At 43.1% G+C, this 18,614-nt stretch overlaps 1 protein-coding gene across 1 annotated transcript; it reads right to left on the bottom strand.

Moving 5' to 3' along the window:
- Window positions 1-7,052: 7,052 nt before the first annotated feature.
- On the bottom strand, window positions 7,053-18,191 carry PM20D1 (peptidase M20 domain containing 1). Its single transcript, XM_009272771.1, has 12 exons — window positions 18,104-18,191; window positions 17,268-17,500; window positions 15,730-15,816; window positions 14,782-14,915; window positions 14,200-14,319; window positions 13,344-13,419; window positions 13,050-13,111; window positions 12,715-12,793; window positions 11,516-11,587; window positions 10,489-10,657; window positions 9,680-9,779; window positions 7,053-8,849 (listed from the first exon to the last, which is right to left on the bottom strand). The coding sequence occupies exons 1-12, from the start codon at window positions 18,132-18,134 to the stop codon at window positions 8,720-8,722; spliced, it is 1,293 nt and encodes a 430-aa protein (XP_009271046.1). The 5' UTR covers window positions 18,135-18,191; the 3' UTR covers window positions 7,053-8,719.
- Window positions 18,192-18,614: the final 423 nt, after the last annotated feature.

Raw genomic sequence — 18,614 nt, 5'->3', positions numbered from 1 at the left:
AGGCGGGCGGCCCGCCATCCCGCCATCCCTCCGCCGAGCCCGGGGCGCTCCCCGGGGCTTTGCCTGCTCCCGGGGCGCTCCTGACTCTCACCTGGGGCGCGGCGTTGGAAGGAAAGGCTCCTGCTCCCTTCTCCCCGCTGTCCGTCCGCTCTCGCTCTGCTGAGCCAGGGGAGCCCTTCGCTGGCGCCCGAGGTGCGCTCCCGGGAGGTCTCGCTCTCCCCGCCCGGGGAGAGGGGTTTCACGGGTCACAGAGCGTTCCCCATCTCCGCTGGGGTGGCCGTGCTGGGCAGGGGTGCGCTGCCGTCCCACCCACAGAGGTGTTTCGGCAGACCCCCGCCCCGTCCAGGGCAAGGCGGCTGGACTGACGCTCAACACCTCCGCAGGGGTCCAGCCGTTCCCCTCCTCGGCTTAAAACGGCTGTGAAACAGCAACCCAAGGGCATTTTATCATTTTAACTCCATAACTGATTAATTAAGCACAGCTTTGGTACGTTGTCTATCATTTTGGGACCGAGGCCCAGGAGCACCCACAGGGTACCAGTGGTACACCCTGGCTTTCAGGCCTCTGTGCCAGGCTCAAGGGCTCCTCTGATGTAGTTCAGCAAAGAAAATTGGGAATATCGTCACGTACTCACTTTGCATCTGTTTACGCCAAACTGCCCCACAACAAATACATACCTAAAAAGCAGTAACTCCTGCTACAGAGGTCAGTGCCTCACTGCTCTGTAGAATTCTCTATTCCTGAATGAAACCAGCTCTTCTGATTCATGTTTTCCTTCTATTCCCCCCCCCCCCCCCTTTTTTTTTTTTTGCATGAGTGGAACTTTTGACCAGTTGTTGTTTTTCCTTCCTGCCTTGCCTTGCCTTTCCTCCCAGCAAACAGTCAACAGCAAGTTATTACCCAGAGCGATTACGTGATCCCCAGCTCCATGCCTTGGAGACAGGTCTTGAGCCAATAACGGTCGCTGTGACACAAGCATGCGTGCGAGGGGAAGAGGGAGGGCGGCACAGGAACTGCATTCCCCCACAGATACACTGAGTCAAGCGTCACTAGGGCTGGTGACTTCATTTCTTAAAATAAGGAAACGAAGGTAGTCGTGGGCAATGGCAGCAAGAGACCCATTGTGGTCGAGTCCCCCCTAAAGATGTGGGCTGTGCTACTCAATTTCTTTCTGCTCATATTAAAAATTGAGCATGGGGAGCTTCCTTTCCCAAAATACTTGTTGCTTTGGAAGAAAAGGGCGACCGGCACACTGGAAGCAGAGCAGGACATACAATTATATAAAGCAGCACAAAGACAGCTCAGATAGAAGGCCTAAGCGGGTTTAACTTCCTCAGTCCCAAAAACCTCTTCAACTCAAGAAAGTTGAATTTACGGAGCAGATGAGCGGAGCGCTGCTTTCGCTGTGATAAAGTAACTGGCAAAGCGCACTGGGTTTTGCACCTATCTGCTGCTACACAGTCTACTTGAACCCAGTGTTTTGAGGGGTGATGAGCATTTGCAGTCATTTAACAAATTCTCCGGACCTCCTGCTGTGACGCTGGCAAAGAGACATCAAGGAAAACTTGAGACATACAGAGACAATGTCTCGACTAAAGCCGTAGCACAGTTCCACACTCAAGCTGGGAGTGGAGTTCCAAATCCTGCCTCCAACCCTAGCCTCCGTTTTCCTTTGTCCAAATAAACCTGGTCTGTAAGGCTCTCTTTCCGCCTTCATCTTTCCTTCCTGACTTGGAAAATCCGTATCTCCCCCGGAGCAACCGTTCTTCCCCCACCCCCCTAAAAACAACGCGCACCAAAATGTGACCTTGTTGATTAACAGTCCGGCCAGCTGCACGCTCAGGAAGTGGAAGCGTGGAGACAAAAGCTGCCTGAGACAAGAAAACAGAAATAGATAAAATCCCCACCAGCGACGCTGACGCGCAGAGATCAGAAAGGCAGAGGATGAAAGGGCAGGAAACGGGTTTCCAATTCCAGGGCTAGCAGGTACCAAAGGCAACAAAATGCTTGGAAAGGAAAGAGTTTACCATTGAGCTACACTAGATCACGGAATGTCGTGCCCGTGTGTTTTACAGCAGCCACGTGACTTTAGCACTACCAAACTGTCCAGCTCTGGGCAAGCGCTCAGCAACGGCCTAGGAGGCCACAATGCCTATAGGATAATTTTGCCCTTTTCACAGAAGAATCCAGCAAAATAAAGTGGTTCGGCCAAAGTCACTCAAAAAACCCACCTAACAGAATTTGACAGTGTCCTGTCAAACCCTTTGCTCTCTGTTCTAGCTCCACCGCTGTCTGTCACACCTAAATGCTGATCTGAATGCAGTCCCAGCTGCCTTTGACCAAGGATTCTGAGGGAACCTAGTTCTTAATTTCTTGTAACCAGGAATCTCAACAGGCAAACTCAAAGGTTGAATAGGTTATGGATAATGACTCACCCCTACAGATGTCAGTCCAGAGTAAAAGCCGTTCATGAGGACAGGCAGCAACGTCAGCAGCTGACCCTAATCTGGTCCTGATCTGGGAGAAGAAATGCAGACCACGGAAGTTCTGTTTTACCAGCCTGGAAGCAAACAAAACCATCGCCATCCTTTTTCCGAAGGTCCAAATGACTACTGCTCCCAGCTGTGTCCATGTGTCACCCACGTGCTGCGCCTGCTGCGACAAACACAGGTCAGCCTCAGTCAGGTACATCCCTCAGGCTTTTTGCCACGTGAGAGCATCTGGCAGAGGGGAGCTGAAAGGTCCTCGCTTCCTGCGTTCCACGAGGCCGGCGGTTCCTGTGTCAGCAGCTGCTGCCCCCACCGATAGCATGGACACCTGTCATGGAGGGACTGAGGACACGCCTCGCATCTCTGCTTTGTTCCAGATAAATGAATTTGCAGCTTATATCTTCAGAAATTAGGCCGAAGAAAGGACTAACATCACAACCCTGCTGGACTGATCAGAGCAGACACTGATATTAAAAAAAAATAGTATAAATGCAAATCATTTCTTAACTCCCCCCTATTTCCCACTCCACAAAGATCCTCTCATTTCCCAAAATCCCAAAGAGGACATTGGATTAACCTTTTCCAGTGTCTACATACAGCTAGGCAGTACTGTCCTAACAACATTTAAACATTGGATTAACCTTTTCCAGTGTCTACATACAGCTAGTCTACATTTAAAAATCCAAGCGGACTTGGAAGGATAAAAGTGCTCCAGGGCAAATAATAATTATTCTTCCCGAGTACTTATACAGCTTGTCAAGTAGGCTGAACTCAGACCTATACTGAAGCTAGACTAAGATCAGTAGGTGAGCTAGTAAGTTTAAAGGTAGTTTAGACAGGCACATGCCAGATGTAATGGCTGCACTACAGCCAAAAATAGTTAGAATCTGGAAAAAAACACTCCAGTTTTCTCCTATGGGCTTTCTGGAGGAGTTCATATCCCTTACTCTGGCCATTGGGTCAATCTGTGACGGTAATCCACTGCTGCCCTTCTCTAATCATCTTCACCCTACAGAAAACATGAAAATAACCTGTTGTAGCTGTGGTAACTGGACAGAGAGCATGCAGAGAGCCTCAGCACTGACACACAGTCAGCACAGTCACCGAGCAGAGGATTACTGCCATGAACTAGAAGGAGCTTTTTTGGTTACTCGGTTAAATAACTGAACTGCAGCCAGGCCCCTCCATGTGGTTGCCTTTCTAGTGCAAGATCAGGCACAGTGTTCAAGTGATCCGAGTATTTACAGGGCTACAATAAACCATATAATTGTGTTGAATTAAAAATATAAATTAAAAGACGTATGAAAAGCCCCCTGGGATATGCTACATGACTTGCATGCTGCCCAGGCCTTGACCAACTCATAGGTAAATCCATCAGTGACAAAGAGCATTTACCCTTTGTCCCCTACCCCCTGCATTAACCACCCTTCCATGTGGTCATTTTCCTTCCTGCTGAGAACTGACTGCAGCTTCCTCTGGGGCCCACCATCACAGCTCTTAAATCAGCCAGAGTGATCTCTACTGAGTGAAGCAGGTCACTCCCTTCCCCACCATGCTGAGCTCTTTATCTCTGCCGCCCCTGCTACCCTGGGAAGCTGTGGAACCGGAAAGCGGAGCCAAGCCCCCTGCACGGCAACTCAGATGACACACAGCCTTCACTGTGCTGTTAAGGAAAATAATTCCCTGGGCAGCACTTCAGCACCCCTCTAGGCCTTGCTATGGGCACTGAGAGATGCTGGCATGCAACTACCAACGCTGTACTAGAGACCTCACAGGTCATGGCAGCACAGTTTCTTTAAAGGGTTATTGCGAGAGCCTGAATTTGGGGACTAAAGTGACAAAGATGTCTGTAAAAGTTTCAGATTGCTAGCAAGCTCTGCGTAGGAGCTGCGGATGGGGACTGAATGCATTGGCAAGAACCTGTGCAGGGTTTAACCTGGCAGCAGCAGGCAGTACTGAAGACCACTGAAGGTGAGGATTAAGGGTCACAGGCTGAGCTACAGGTGAGGATTACTTCCCTATAATGGCAAAGGGTACTGCAGGCTGTGACTGGGTGGCCTCCAAATTCCTCCATGGATATCTTGCTCTACAGCACTGATAAGACTAGGGCACGGTGGTGTGGGCTGAGCTGAGTGGGGAAGCTTTCACAGCACCTGCTTGAGAAAATGGACTTCACCAGCTCCATGAAATACCAAACAAAATGGCAAAAGAGGAGCCAAGAATGCAAGCGTCAAATGCAAGGCAGGAGGAAACAACTTTGTAAACACCTTGCTCCTGTGTTCTGCTCCAGCTCTGTGCCTGAACTCTCCATGGTCACTTGGCGCTGAAAATAAACCAAGCCCTTTTAAGTAGAGGCCAGCACCAGAGCTTTCTTTAGAAAATGCAGGTGTGGAACGTGACCTTTTCTCCATCGTGTAGCAGGCCCACATGGCCCTAAATCAGCTGGTGTGCTAGTAGCAGGCTGCTATGGCTGGACAACTACAAACATGTTACTTCGAGTAACCGTTGTCAGAAGAACAGCAGCTTTGTAGACTTGGCTACAAAGAAAGGGGGAAAAAAGTAAGTTGCTATGGATATAACACAGGAACATGTTAACACACTGGAATTGGACTAAGACAAACAGCATTCAAAACCCCATTAGGTATGACACCAAGTTATGTGTCTTCAGAGCAGAAAATCAGGCTTTTCCTTCTCTGATGAATCAGAGGTAATTGCTCTACATGCTCAAAGCACAGTGACTCATGACAAAAAAAAAATAGCTCACAGAGCTATTACTCTGTGTTTACATGATGTACTTGGCATTTTCAAGTAACTACTCATACAATGCAAAGTTGTATACGATCTTAGCAGCAAAGGCCAGCGTGTCATCCTTACGCTGTTATTTACATGACGACACTAAGATTTCAAATACCACTCAAGATGAGAGACATTCTCTGAAAACATCTCATGGGAGCAGTAAAATGGGGTGGAAAGAAAACTGTTCTGTCAGGAGCGGTGTGCAGACACCAAATCATTGAGCAACCCTTCAGAATTGTGCCAGATAAGCATGACATGGCAGCTAATAGGATAAAATAAGGAGACTTAAGAATACGAAGGGCAAAGCTGCTGCGCGGAAAAAAAGCACAGACAATTATCAGAAGTGACTGGAAAAAGTGGGCAGAGGTGGGGAACGTGCTTTTTCACTACTGGATCCTGCAAGATATGGTCTGTTTAAAGCACTTCCGTTTAGTGGCGTCAGGTTGCAGTACATCTCTGTTGAACATTTACTCAATGCAGAGGCACTGCATGATTTCAGCACCGGCTGATGAGCAGCACTTAATGAGGCTCTGCAACAAGCTGCATTAGCGAAACCTCACGGCACACATTTGCACAGTACCTGCCAAAAACAACCCTGCCTTCCCAGCGCTGTTTGCCCTTCGCTTTTCCTTCACAGCAGCAAAATGAATCTCCAGATGAATGTCCTTTAAAGAAACAATCCTCACCAAAACACAGAGATGAGTGATTTTTGGTTGGGGACAGGAGATTACAAAATATAAAGGATGCTTTATGTCTTTAGGACCCATTTGCTATTACAACAGGCAACAAATCCCTCCTTCCACACCACAACACAGCCTTCACTGCACAACAGCATGACCCAAGTTGGGATTTTCACAACCTGTGCCCTACAACAGAATCACAGAATGGTTGAGGTTGGAGGGGACCTCAGGACATCACCTAATCTTTACTCCCAGGATGCTGTTGGCCTCCTTTTTCTCCAGCGCACACTACTGGCTCACGTTCAACCTGTCCACCAGGACCCCTGTGTCCTCCTCTGCAAAGCTGCTTTCCAGCCAGCCAGTCCCCAGCACGGGGTTATTCCTCCCTAGGTGCAGGACTTTGCATTTCCCTTTGTTGAACTTCATGAGAGACCTGTTTTCCCATTTCTCTAGCCTGTCGAGGTCCCTCTGAATGGCAGCACAACCATCGGGTGAGTCAACCATTCCTCCCAGTTTCACATCATCTGCAAACTTGCTAAGGATGCACTGTCCCTTCACCCAGGTCATTACTGTCGATGTTAAACAATATCGGCCCCATACTGCCATAGTCAAAGTGAAGGCTTTAGACTCAGTTGTCTTTATAGAGACTTGCCAGAGAAAAAAAAAAAAAACCAAAAACCTTCCTCCACCTCCCACTCCCGGGGACGTATTTTGTTCTGCGCTGTACCCTGACACATCACTTTTGCTGTGTCTGCAACGGGAGTTTGCAAGAGGAATGACACCTTCACAAAAGAGCCATAGACATGCGGCTAAACAAATTAATGACGTTAGGGCACACAGACAAAATGCAATAAACCGTAAAAGATGCAAGCTATTTACTACCCAATAATGCATAAACAGAGTTAGCTAATTTTGTATAGAAAGGGGAGCACCAGGGAGGGTGCAAAGATTAAAGCAGGCTGGAAAATATGTGGATTTGTTTTGATGGAAACTTTATGACTTGCTCTAGTGTAGGATCGGGCGTGGAAATGACTTCATTGCAATTATACAGTTACATAAAAAGACTAAATAATAATCAGAAAAGAATCTGCATTCCTTGTTTTATTAGATGAAAATGCTGATCTGGTTTCAATTATTTAGTAGATTGATACGGTTTTAGCCCATTGGCCAGACTGATAAGATCAGACTGCAAATAGAGAATGGTGAACGGAAAGAATAGGAATCACAGTTCCATCACTGTTTTTCAGGATACGTTTCAGGGTATTTCCTGTACATTCCAGTACATTTTACAATATGAATTTAGAGCAGAACAACCACCCATTCCAGTGTATAATTCAAGTTCTGAAAGACAGACACACACATCTCTGCAACAGTGCAACAGGAGGAGTTGTACTAGTACCTACAGCACAGAGTCTGCATGTCAGTACAACAAAGCAGCTTTCACCCAGTCTTTACTTTGGCTAACATCTGGTTCTTAATTCTTTCTTTGTTTAATTAATAACGGTAACCCCAACTAAAGAGACTATCAAGGCCAAAAGAATGCTTAACCCTTTAGTGCTAACAGAGATAGGCATGCTAGTGCAAGAAGTGCAGGATTAAACAGGGTCAACATCAATGGCCTGTCTACACTACGATTCCCAAAGAGCTGAGTCAACAGAAGTGCTGCAGTAAAGTGAAAACTGCTTGCACAGGCAGTGAAGGAACAAAGACTTTCTGCTCCCACTGAACTGGAAGAAACTGAAGGGCTTCGCCATCAGGAACAAAGACTTTCTGCTCGCACTGAACTGGAAGAAACTGAAGGGTTTCACCACCTTTCACAATCAAGTTCTCAGAGGAACAAAAGAGAAACACACACAACAGAAACTGATTCAGTGAAAAGAGCATATACACGAGCAGACAACACTGATTTAGTTTCTTATTTAAAGCTGCAATTCCTTATTCTGACACCCAGCTGCACAACATACCTGGGCCATGCCAAAGAGTGAGAGAGAAAAAAAACAAAAATCACTGAAAAGAGGAAGAAACCTCTTTTCAGCATCTCTGAGATCAGGGCAACACCAGTTAAAGCAACATAGCTAGGACCTCTGGAGCTCAGTATTTTAAAACAGAGTCAGAAACCAGTGCACGCATGGGAGAACTTAGCAGTATCAAGTTAACACTGACACTGGTGGTTGAGAGCACCGTTGATGCTGGTCGAGAGCATCACCTGGGGAAGAAGCCCATACCCAGCAGCAGTGCAACAAACTCTTATAGTGTAACTCTACCAATTACATGAAACCTACACCATGTCACAAACCTTTCATGTGAGCTTTTGACAGACACATCATTTGTGAAAAACCAATTAACTGTATAAAACGAGTTTGTCAAAAGCACACATAGAAGATTCACCTCTTTTACTGATAGGTGAGTGACTGCTGATTATAGCTTAGATTTTTAAATGACTACCAATTTCAGAGGCTTAAAGAAAGCGCTGAAAAAATTAATACCATCAGATTAATGGCTGCATGTCAGACCAGGGGGGAACCAAAAATCAGGGTTATTTGTTGTGTTTTGTCCAGGTTCTTATCACTTTCTGGCAAACTGTACATTTGCCTAAAGCAGCAACCAGCAGTGTTTACATCTGTTTGTAAACCACAATACGCAAAAAACAAATTCCAGACATAGCTCAATACGCAACACACAACTGCATCCCATGGCCCAGACCCCTGCCATCCCAGAGTCCACCTTAGGAGCTGCTCTTCTCAGGTGTATTTCTCACAGCTCGTGGGAGTTTGCATGAGGCTCCGGAAGCTTGTCAATGTCACAGTTCTTAATCAGCTGAAAGAGGAACTTGATCTGTTTCTCGTAATTCTCAACTGAGATTCTCTCATTCAACCCATGGATCCTGGTAGAGAGAGAAGAATGTTTTTCATTCCAGTGTGCATTTGTGACCCACCTGCATATAGCCAGCACCCCACTTGCCTGTTCACTTTGTAAAGCAATGCCTAACATAAAAATGCAGCAATATACACCAGATACTGCATTGTAACTGCAGTGCCTGTTCCTCAGGCCAACCAAGTCTACTGATTCTAAGGCTCAGAGCACAAGAAAGTCCATGGCGTATGTGGAAAAGAAAAAACAGTATTCCAGCTCTTTGCCCGTTTCTTGGCCATTTATGTCACTTGTCCTGTACAGCTACCAGAGCACTCTACTCCCGTATCATCTGCACCTCAATAAAATGCCAAATCTATTACGTGCTGAATAAACAAACAATCCCTTGCATGATGATGTTCTTTGTTACCACTTTACCCCAGAAAACCAAAGTTCCAGCTTTAAGGAGCAAATAAATTCAGTGGCATGTGTCTAAACATACGGATAAACGTCTTAAACAAGGCCAACTACCAGAACCACACCTTTCACACTGCTGCACTATATAAAGGATCCAGTCAGCTTCACAGCATTGCTGTACTACCGAATGGGACACCTAAATGAGGTCTTGTCTGCATTTGAAGTAAAGAAGAGTAAGGGCTAACACCCTCCCAGTGTAATTACCACCCCCTATTTGTGCAGCACCCAGATCTGCAGGAAATGGGTGGCCTAACAAAATGTGAGGCAACCTCACCGCCACGCCAAGGTATACAAGGTTGGGTTTCCGTCTTCTGCCTAATGCATATTGATTTTCTTTCACTAGTCCCCACCCCAAACAGCTGCCCACATGCAGACAGAACACAGTACCTGGGAAGATCATCTGATTTCAAGAGCAGTGGGTTAAATCGATAAATGGCATTTGTGACGTTAGTGAAATGCCTGCTGTCTGTGTTTCCAATACATGTGCCTGGAAAACAAACCTCAGGTTTACTTTGCGTGAGAGCAGCATTTCAATGACCCACACTTTTCCCAGGAGAAAGGAAAGGCATCTGATAACAGTTCTATATGCCCCCTAGCTACACCAAAAGCAAAATCACTGGAAACAGTTGGTATGTCCTGGAAGAAGAACATTCTCTCTTTCATGAACAGCAGCTGAACATACAATTCAATCATTCTAAGAACAGCCATGATACTCAGCCTCCACAAAAGCGTAAGCTTCAAACTGCAGTCCAACAAACGGTACAGAACTAGGAAGGAGCTGTGAGAAAGGGAAGGAGCTAGGATCATAAGGAACAATACAGAAAAGCAGGAATGGCTTTGTCAGCTATGAAAACGATAAAAGAAGAGCTAAAGCAAGAAGACCTCCTTCTCTCCCTCACAATTCCTTTCTTCCCTGAAGAGATTCCTTTGTATGTGCAGAGAGTCAAATTCAAGGCTTATTGTTTCTGTCAGTTTCCTGTTTGCTTTTTTACTTCCACTACCAAAAAACATTAAAACTTTTAAAACATGAAGAGGGAATGGAATAAAAAGAGGAAAAAACAGCTGTTTCCAGTAGTTAACAGCTGGAGTGGAGAAATACACAGAAGATGGAAACAAGTCAATATTGGGGGACAGGGGAGAGAAAAGCAGGGTGGAAGCTGGAGAGGAAACAATAATCATCATGTGCTTGCTGTTACCTGGGACTACGCTGTCAACATCTGGGAAAGTATCCAGGATGGTTCTTTGAAGAATATGGACTCCAAATGTCTGGTCATCCCAAGGACTGATGGGGAGTGGGTCAAAAGCCTCTACTACATCGATCTTCACTCTGTCATCAGCAACAGTGTTTTTAACCATCTCTAGCACCTATGGGTAAACCACAGAGATTAAATAAGCAAAAGAAACAAGAAAGCATCCCTTCTAGATGTCAGCAAATGTTCCACTTTCCAGAAAACGTTTGTCCGTGAACTGCCAATTGTGGCTGCAAATACAGATGCATAGTTAGGACTGAAACTGTGTGGCAGTCTCTCTTCCTCTTACTCAGTGGATGGCTGATACTTAAGCTAATTTTTTCCCCCCCCTAGCGCAATCAGATGCACATCACTGTCTCAAGGTATTCCTGAACTGGTTCAGTACTGAAAGACAGGTGGTCAACCTGCTGCTACCTGGTAGTTGGGTCATCCAAGTAAACAATCCAGAAAAAGCTTCCAGAAAGATAAACTTTCAGCAAAGGTTTGGGAAGGGAAGATACTATTTACTGACAATGTTTCACAGCCGTCCTTGGCTGGACAGGCATGCCATACCTCCTGAAGCGTGCAAGACTCCCACATTCTCACAGGTCACAAACCTTAACGTTTCCATTCCATAAGTCACATACGATCCATGTGCTCTTTGGCACAAAAAGACTTCTGAAATCTACTCAATATAACTGCAAGGCATACTTCCAAGCTTGGCCTGCCTCTTGCTCTGCTCCACATTCAGAAGCCATAGTAAACAATGCACTTTGCAATCCATCTCAAAGGAGGAGAAAAGACATTAGATAAGCTGTGTTTCTGACAGCCTCCATAAAGGAGCAATTCCCAAATCTTCCCCTTCCGCTGCTCGTATGAATACAGGGAGAGACGAACAGAGTATTCGTCTAGATCTGCTGCCACAAATGGCCAAGTGCCACTCTGCTCAGAAAGGGATGGAGAACAGCCCCGCATCCGGGGGTACAGTAAGTACCTCAGTGGCCTTCTCTGCAGAGTGGATCCGGAAGTTCACTGTTGCTTTTGCAGAAGATGGGATGACATTTATCTAGAAAAAAGAAAGGACCAAAACTTAAAAGGAAGTTAAAAACAGATGAAAATGCCAACTGCAAACTCAGAAACTGCTCAAACAACTCCAGGCCTCAGACTAATGCTTCACTCTGTTTCCACTAACATTAAGTGTGATATCTCTTTCTGTACTCCGTGTTAAAATACTGTAAATCTCATCTATAATGCAGATAACTACACAAAGAGATATTCATCGATTCAACAAAAATGAAGTTAGCTGTTACGTAGAAGTTTTCCTCTTGACATAAGCCCTCTCCCTTCAGAAATCTTGTATTTAGAAATTCTGAAAGTTTGTTGTTTTTTTTAAGCAATATTTTTACCTAATTGTCATATTACTTTTCCCCAAGTACGAGACATGTAAGTCGCTTAACAAATGATGTTACTGAAGACACGTAACTCTTCTTTTCTACAGAATGAATATTTATAATTTTGTTAAAGAAAAGAAGGTATAATCTTTAGAAAAAAAACCCAAGAAACCAGGGTGTCAATTCTCTCCTGGCCACTCAGTGTCACTGTTCAGCCACTGTATCTTGTTTTCTTGTCCAGTGATGCTTTTCAGTAACAGATTTTTTCAGGGACACACCAAACAGCCTGTTTATTTTCCAGGCCTACAGTATTTTTGGATAGCTATACCTCCTTATCAGGGCAAGATCTAGCTGTATCAGCCAGAACCTGTTATCTCTCAGTCCAAGGGGCACACTAACCCTACTCGAATGAAGGTAAACACCAAACCGGTGCTCACAAACACAAGATCCCATTTGGGCTAGGGAAGTGTTTATGACTGTGACACAGTTTCAAATACTGTTATTGATACTTTGGATGATTACATAGAAAACACTCTTTCTTGTCCATCCTAAAATGTAAACAATCTTAACACTAGTTTACAGAGATCTTTTTGTGACAGAGATCAGACGCTTCTGAAAGAAGTAATTTTCAACTGTAGCTAAATCCAAGCCACACCTAAAGTAAAAAGGAGACTGGTAGTGACACCACACAGGGTCTGAGACCAGGGCCAGTACTGAGCTTATAACTGGATATAAACAGGTGGAAACCAAATGTCCCAACTGCCTCATCGCACTACATGGAGAAAAAACAAAATGAAGCTACCTTGATTCCCGCATTAAACATCGTGACTGCTGTAGTAGTTCGAATCAAGGCATTGGTGGAAGGTTTCCAGGCAAGAACTCTTACAAAAAAGAAAAAAAAAAAACATGTTTCAAAGACATTTAATATCGATAAAACATAAGCACCGCAATTACATAGGCAATAAGCTGAATGATGACCCAGTCAATTAACAAAGTGGTTATTAACCGTAAAGCACTGACATTGTCTAAACTATGAAATGGTGTAACTGATTTCCTGGGAAGACCAGAAATAGCTAGTGGTCTTCATCTTTTAAGGGTGAGAGGCTGGGAATGTTCATCAAGGATATATTTTCTCACCTGCTGACAACAGGTGAAAACAGCCATAGGTTGCTCATGATGAGACTGAGAGGAAACGTGAACTAAGTGGAAGAAAAAAACCACAAATCAGAAAATTTCTAGTTTTCAAGAAGACAGTGTAGTCACTTGGCTATGGCTGAAACAATTCCAGCAGAAACAATTATCTGGGAGAAAGGCCAGCTTAAGTCTTCTCCTTTCCAGGAACTACGTAACTGTGCTCTAAATTCATATACTGGGTTACTCTTTGCTTATTAATATGAAAATCGGAGAATGAAATTACAGTTCTTTCCTCACCTCTGATGCAAGGTGCTCCATAGTCATGAGTTCTGGCCCATGGCCAAACAGATTGCGCAAGGGATTCTGCTCCAGTCTACGACAAAGAAAATCAACATTTGAAATTTAAAAAATCTCTGGCTATTATTGCTCCAGAAGGTCGATAGGAATTTGATTTGTGAAAAGTATCCCATGTATTTGAGATGCAATCACACTTTCCTCTCCTGGTAAGTAAATCTGTGAGCACAGCTCCCTGACAGATCTCTGGGCATCCCAGTCACATGCAAAGATTCTCTTTCAAGAACAGCTGAAAAAAATCCAAAAGCCTGACTCTTATAAAGAATACATGGAAATCTATAAAAACATCACACCAAAATCCATCATATCTGTACATATTAAGTTTTTCTAAAATAAGTATTTATTAGCCAATTTGACATCTACACAGACATGTAATGAGATGATTTACCCAGTCACATTCTGTCTTTACACCATGTCTATTGGCCTGGATAATTACCAGCTAGAGGTAGCAGGTATGCGCAAGGATAAATTCCAGAGAAATTCTGCAACCCAAACAAAGCAATCTTTACCGCTACAGAGTAAATTATGATAGACATCATGACATTGTCTTGGTTTTAAGGAATCAACTGACACTAGGAACAGCTGAAGCGAAAAGACACTCCAGACATTTGGCAATTGTCCCTTTGCTGGGGATTGCATTTCTGCCCTGCAAAGTGAGCTACAAACTTCAATTTCAAATACATAAGGGGAATTTGCAAAATACTCTAAATACAAATATTAAACAAGAAAGTCACGTATCAGTGACTTCGGAGTCTGCCTGACTTGTCTTCAACGTAAGATGACAGGGAAGCTCTCTCACCTGGACATTGCAGCTGCAAGAATGCCAATACTTGTCTCCTTAGGAGGAAAGGATGAATGTCCTGGCTCTTTTTCCACAGTGAAGTTCAGTGTTATTGAACCCTTTTCTGTGATAGCAATTCTGATCAATGATAAATAGATAAATAAATAAATAATTTGATTAATGCAACTCCAAACACACACGCACAGACTATAGGTAAAAAGAACTACTCTGCATATTTTTAGTATCATAAAAAAACACCGAAGAAGCAGCAACAACAAATCCTTAACACAATCTCTACATGTTCGGAGGACTGATGTCTTGGCTGCTTCTCTGGTGAGCAGACTCTACAGCATACAATTAACATGCTTGCACTAGCTAAGTGGAACATTCTGCTTTTGTCAGCACAGCTGTGATGGACAGCAAGCAAACACTGAAGGTCCTTTGCTTGCACTTTGTGCCACTGCTGTAGCTTTAGCAACACCAACACTGCTACATGCCTTGAAAATGTATTTTATTGGCATTAGCAAGGTCATTCCTCACAAATTAATTATTGAAAATGTATCACTTTCATTATGGTCAACTGTGTTCTCTCTTACTTACACAGCTACTGGCTTCTTCACTCCCGCAATGATGCCATCTAGTATTGCGCTTCCCTCATCTAGTAAGAAGGAAAGTTTCACTCCTCTAGCTTCCAACAGAGCTGCAATCTTCATTGCTCCCTTCTGACCAAGCACCTGTGAGAATCCAGGCAGAGGAACTGGTCAGATTAAGCCACACCATCGGGAAGAACACTGGAAAACATTTTGCTGTCAACAGTGACCAGTGCTACAACACAAGGAATGCAAGAAATCCCCTAATGAACAGCTCTAGAGCAACCTGTCGATAAAAGATTCTTCCTAGCAAAATTCATTGGAGGTTGTTAATGGCCTAGTAGCAGGTGAATTTATATCCACACTGAGGAAAGCTCTCATTCACGAGTCACTGAATGTTGCTCTGTATCCTATTAGTTCTTGGACACAATGATATCTCAGAGCTATAAGCTCCAGAGATTAATTAGCCATTTTAAAGAGGTATTCATTTTAACTATTAACAATTCTTTGTCTTTATATTTTGAAAATGAATAAACAAAACCACCTCATCTGTCTCTCTGTACTGTTTACTAGTGGGTATACCCACAACAAAAGTGGAATACTTCTGTTAGCTCTTCCTGATCATTTGGAACAACCATGTATATCTTAGGCCAGCTTTTCATGTATTACATATACTCCAAAACGCGACTCCTACTGCACCTTCCATGCAGAAAAGAATTTGAAATAACACTCTACTGTTTTCTTTTCTCTTTGCTCATCACACCAAACCCTTTGTCAATGTCACTTAAAGCCAAACAATCAATATATAACTATGACCACGTGCCTGACACAGTATCTACCCACATAACCAAGAAAAACAGGAAGGACTTTCTAGTTAAACAATGTTCAAAAATTAAGCCTTGTTACATACAGGAACAATGCAAACAACTAGTTGTTTTGATGAAATGAAAGAAAATACCTCTTCATCATGTCCAATGCCAACATAGAAAGATCTGTGGGGTCTGTAATTTCTTCTCAGCAAAAATTCTAGAGCTTGCAGAATACCCTGCAGAAAAAAAAAGCAGAATGTATTGTACTATTCTTGTGTGTTAGTAAGGAGAATAAATGTAAAAGGCAGCAATGTAACATAAAAGAAATATCATACATTCAGAGCCCTTAAGGAAACTTTGTCCTGTTCACAGTTGAGCTTTTATTTCTACAACTCCTACTGGTTATATTCATATTCTCTGGAAAACACACTGCAATATACTTGGTCAATAATGCTTAAGACTTAGTATGCTACGCGGTGTCAGTGTACATACACAAAATACAGCGTAGGCTTGTTCTTGCGACTGATGAAGTCAGTGACAAACTGCACAGGAAGCATGACAGAGTTATAATTATCCAAGGAATTCACTGTTCCTTTAAACTGTCTATCCTACACACAGTTTGGCTCTGACTTGAGCTATCAAATCCGTTTATTTTAATAAGCAGTACGTTTTGTACAGAAAGTGCTAAGAAGACAGAAACAGAAGAACAAGAAACTTAATCTGAAGAATGAGAAATGAAATCTACCATTTGCCGCATTTTTCCATCTCACCTGTTTTTTTCAATTTAAGCTAGTTAATTTTTTACATTTCAGCAGAAATTATATTGCTTCTACCTTGTCAGCACCCATTTTTGCCATGTTCACTGAAATTGTTGATTTTTATTGTGCATTTGTGGAGTTACTTGTGCAGTTCACAGCAGAAGGAAGCACCAAAACAAAATTTTAAGTTGCAAGGCTTTGAAATTGATGATTAAACAACTTGAAGAAACTTTCTAGGAGTATGGCCTATGCCCTAACAAGCAGCCACAGCATCTGTGACACTTGTTTGCTAAACATCTGTTTAAATTTAAATACAGGGCTATCATGGAAGTAATCCTTGCAAGTCACAAAGGACTGTTTTCCTTATTAATTTTTCCATCAACCTTTTCCCAAATGAGAAATCCTTCACAGATCCATCTTTTTTTGTACTTTATTCCTCCCAAATGTACTTAGTACAACAGCTCTTAGTTTAGCCACAGACTAGATAATAAAAGATACAAGGTTATTTGACTATAATATTAAATAAACATTGTTTATTTTGAAACTCAAGCCTTTTCAAAGGGCCAAGTTTGGCTTTGAATGCCCATATGACACCTGGGAAAAAGTAAAAGGTCTATCCCTGGTTTCAAACACAGCATTTGACATAAAATTGAAATATGGCATTTAACCAAATACATCTGCATCTGTGAATGTTTTTCTGTATCTTCTAAGAGCTTTAACTCTGCTTTCTTCAGTAATAAAAGACCACTCCACTTCATCTCTAGGAAAAGTTGGGAGAAAACCGCAGGGCTTAGGAATTTATCGCTAACATCCTGCATTTAAAGAAGGGCAAGAGAGACAATATAGTAAATCTCAAGAGAATAGATTCCTCCAATCGGCCTTTTTCAGGCTTTGTATCTCTCTGAAATGGTATTACCAAGACGACGTACTATGGCAGAGTTTTTGTTATCCAGCGTTCCTCGTCCATAGATGAAACCTTCATGCTCTGCAGCTGAGAAAGGAGGGAAATCCCAGCCCTCTGGGGGAGCAGGCACAACATCCATGTGTGCAAGCAGCATATAGGGCATCATTTCAGGGTTAGAACCCTGAACAGTAAAGAGATGGCTGTATTTCCCAACAATTTCATGTTGAATGAACTTTGAAGAAAATACAGCCGGGAAGACTGTTAAGAAAAAAATTAAAAACATGTGAAAAAGAAAAATTAACAATAATGTCCAGTTTTATCATTATATACTCCATAGAGTAGTCATCTATTTAGCCTCAAGGGGAGCACTGTAAATAAGACTGACCGCAACAAATTTGCTTCAGGAAGCAGATGTGCAGCTTCGTTCTCAGACTTCTACCAATCCATCTCACTTTGTATTTAAGACTTTCCTAAGCAAAACCAGGAACTGTTGTTCACCAGTGCTGCAGCTGTTTTGCAGGTAGCAATGACGGGACTGCCAAAAAAGCAGGAAGAAGCAGGGGTAGTCTTCCTTTTTTTTTTTTTTTTACTTAATGGTAAGGTCATTTAACCATCTCAAGGACCAAAAACCACCATTGCAAAAAGACATTTGAACCTTCTCTGTTCTAGCTTTGCCCGTTGCTACACCAAAGTACACTGTTGCAGAGGTGACCTATGCATGCCATTTTTGCCAGTCCTTTCTTGAGGAAAAACAAAATAAAAATATGTTCCATTATATTCAAGAACCATACATACTCTCTTCAGTTTGTTTATGAAAATAAAATTGAGCAGCAGAGATCGCTAAGAATGAAAGTTTAGTACCTTCCCGAATGTAATTCCCAAATTCTGCCATGGCAGTTGTATTCAAGTCCTCTGGAGATACGGAAACAGTTGGGATTTTAATAGCACCTTCAATGAAATACAAAATAGAAATCATTCGACACTGAAATCAGTCAAACAATACTTGAATTGCATTTCAAAAGGGAAAGTATTATTTATGTTCCTGAATATTTTCCAGGCTTTAAAGATTATTTCACAGGATAGTAAGAGCTGCCACTATCAAAAAAGACTGATGTACTTCAGCCGAGCTGTGCACATGCAGCACACCGGTATTTCCTTCCAGTTTCAGCCAAGGTATTTCTCTAGTTACTTCAACTCAATTTTTCATCCTGAAGTGTTGAATGATATTGTTAGAAATGCTACTGCCCAGAAGCAGCTGCATTTTGCTAGGGTGCACTGATTCCTCATAGCCATAAACTATTCCGGCAGCTTAAGCAGGCAGCTTAGTTGGCAGTTCAAGGTTCTTTTTCAATAGGAAGTCAGGCTGTGATGG

The sequence above is a fragment of the Aptenodytes forsteri genome, unplaced genomic scaffold (assembly GCF_000699145.1).
Source record: "Aptenodytes forsteri isolate BGI_AS27 unplaced genomic scaffold, ASM69914v1 Scaffold142, whole genome shotgun sequence".
NCBI classification, from domain to species: Eukaryota; Metazoa; Chordata; class Aves; order Sphenisciformes; family Spheniscidae; genus Aptenodytes; species Aptenodytes forsteri.
The sequence above is the reverse complement of the archived record's forward strand: the minus strand, read 5'-3'. Positions and strand labels throughout refer to the sequence as shown.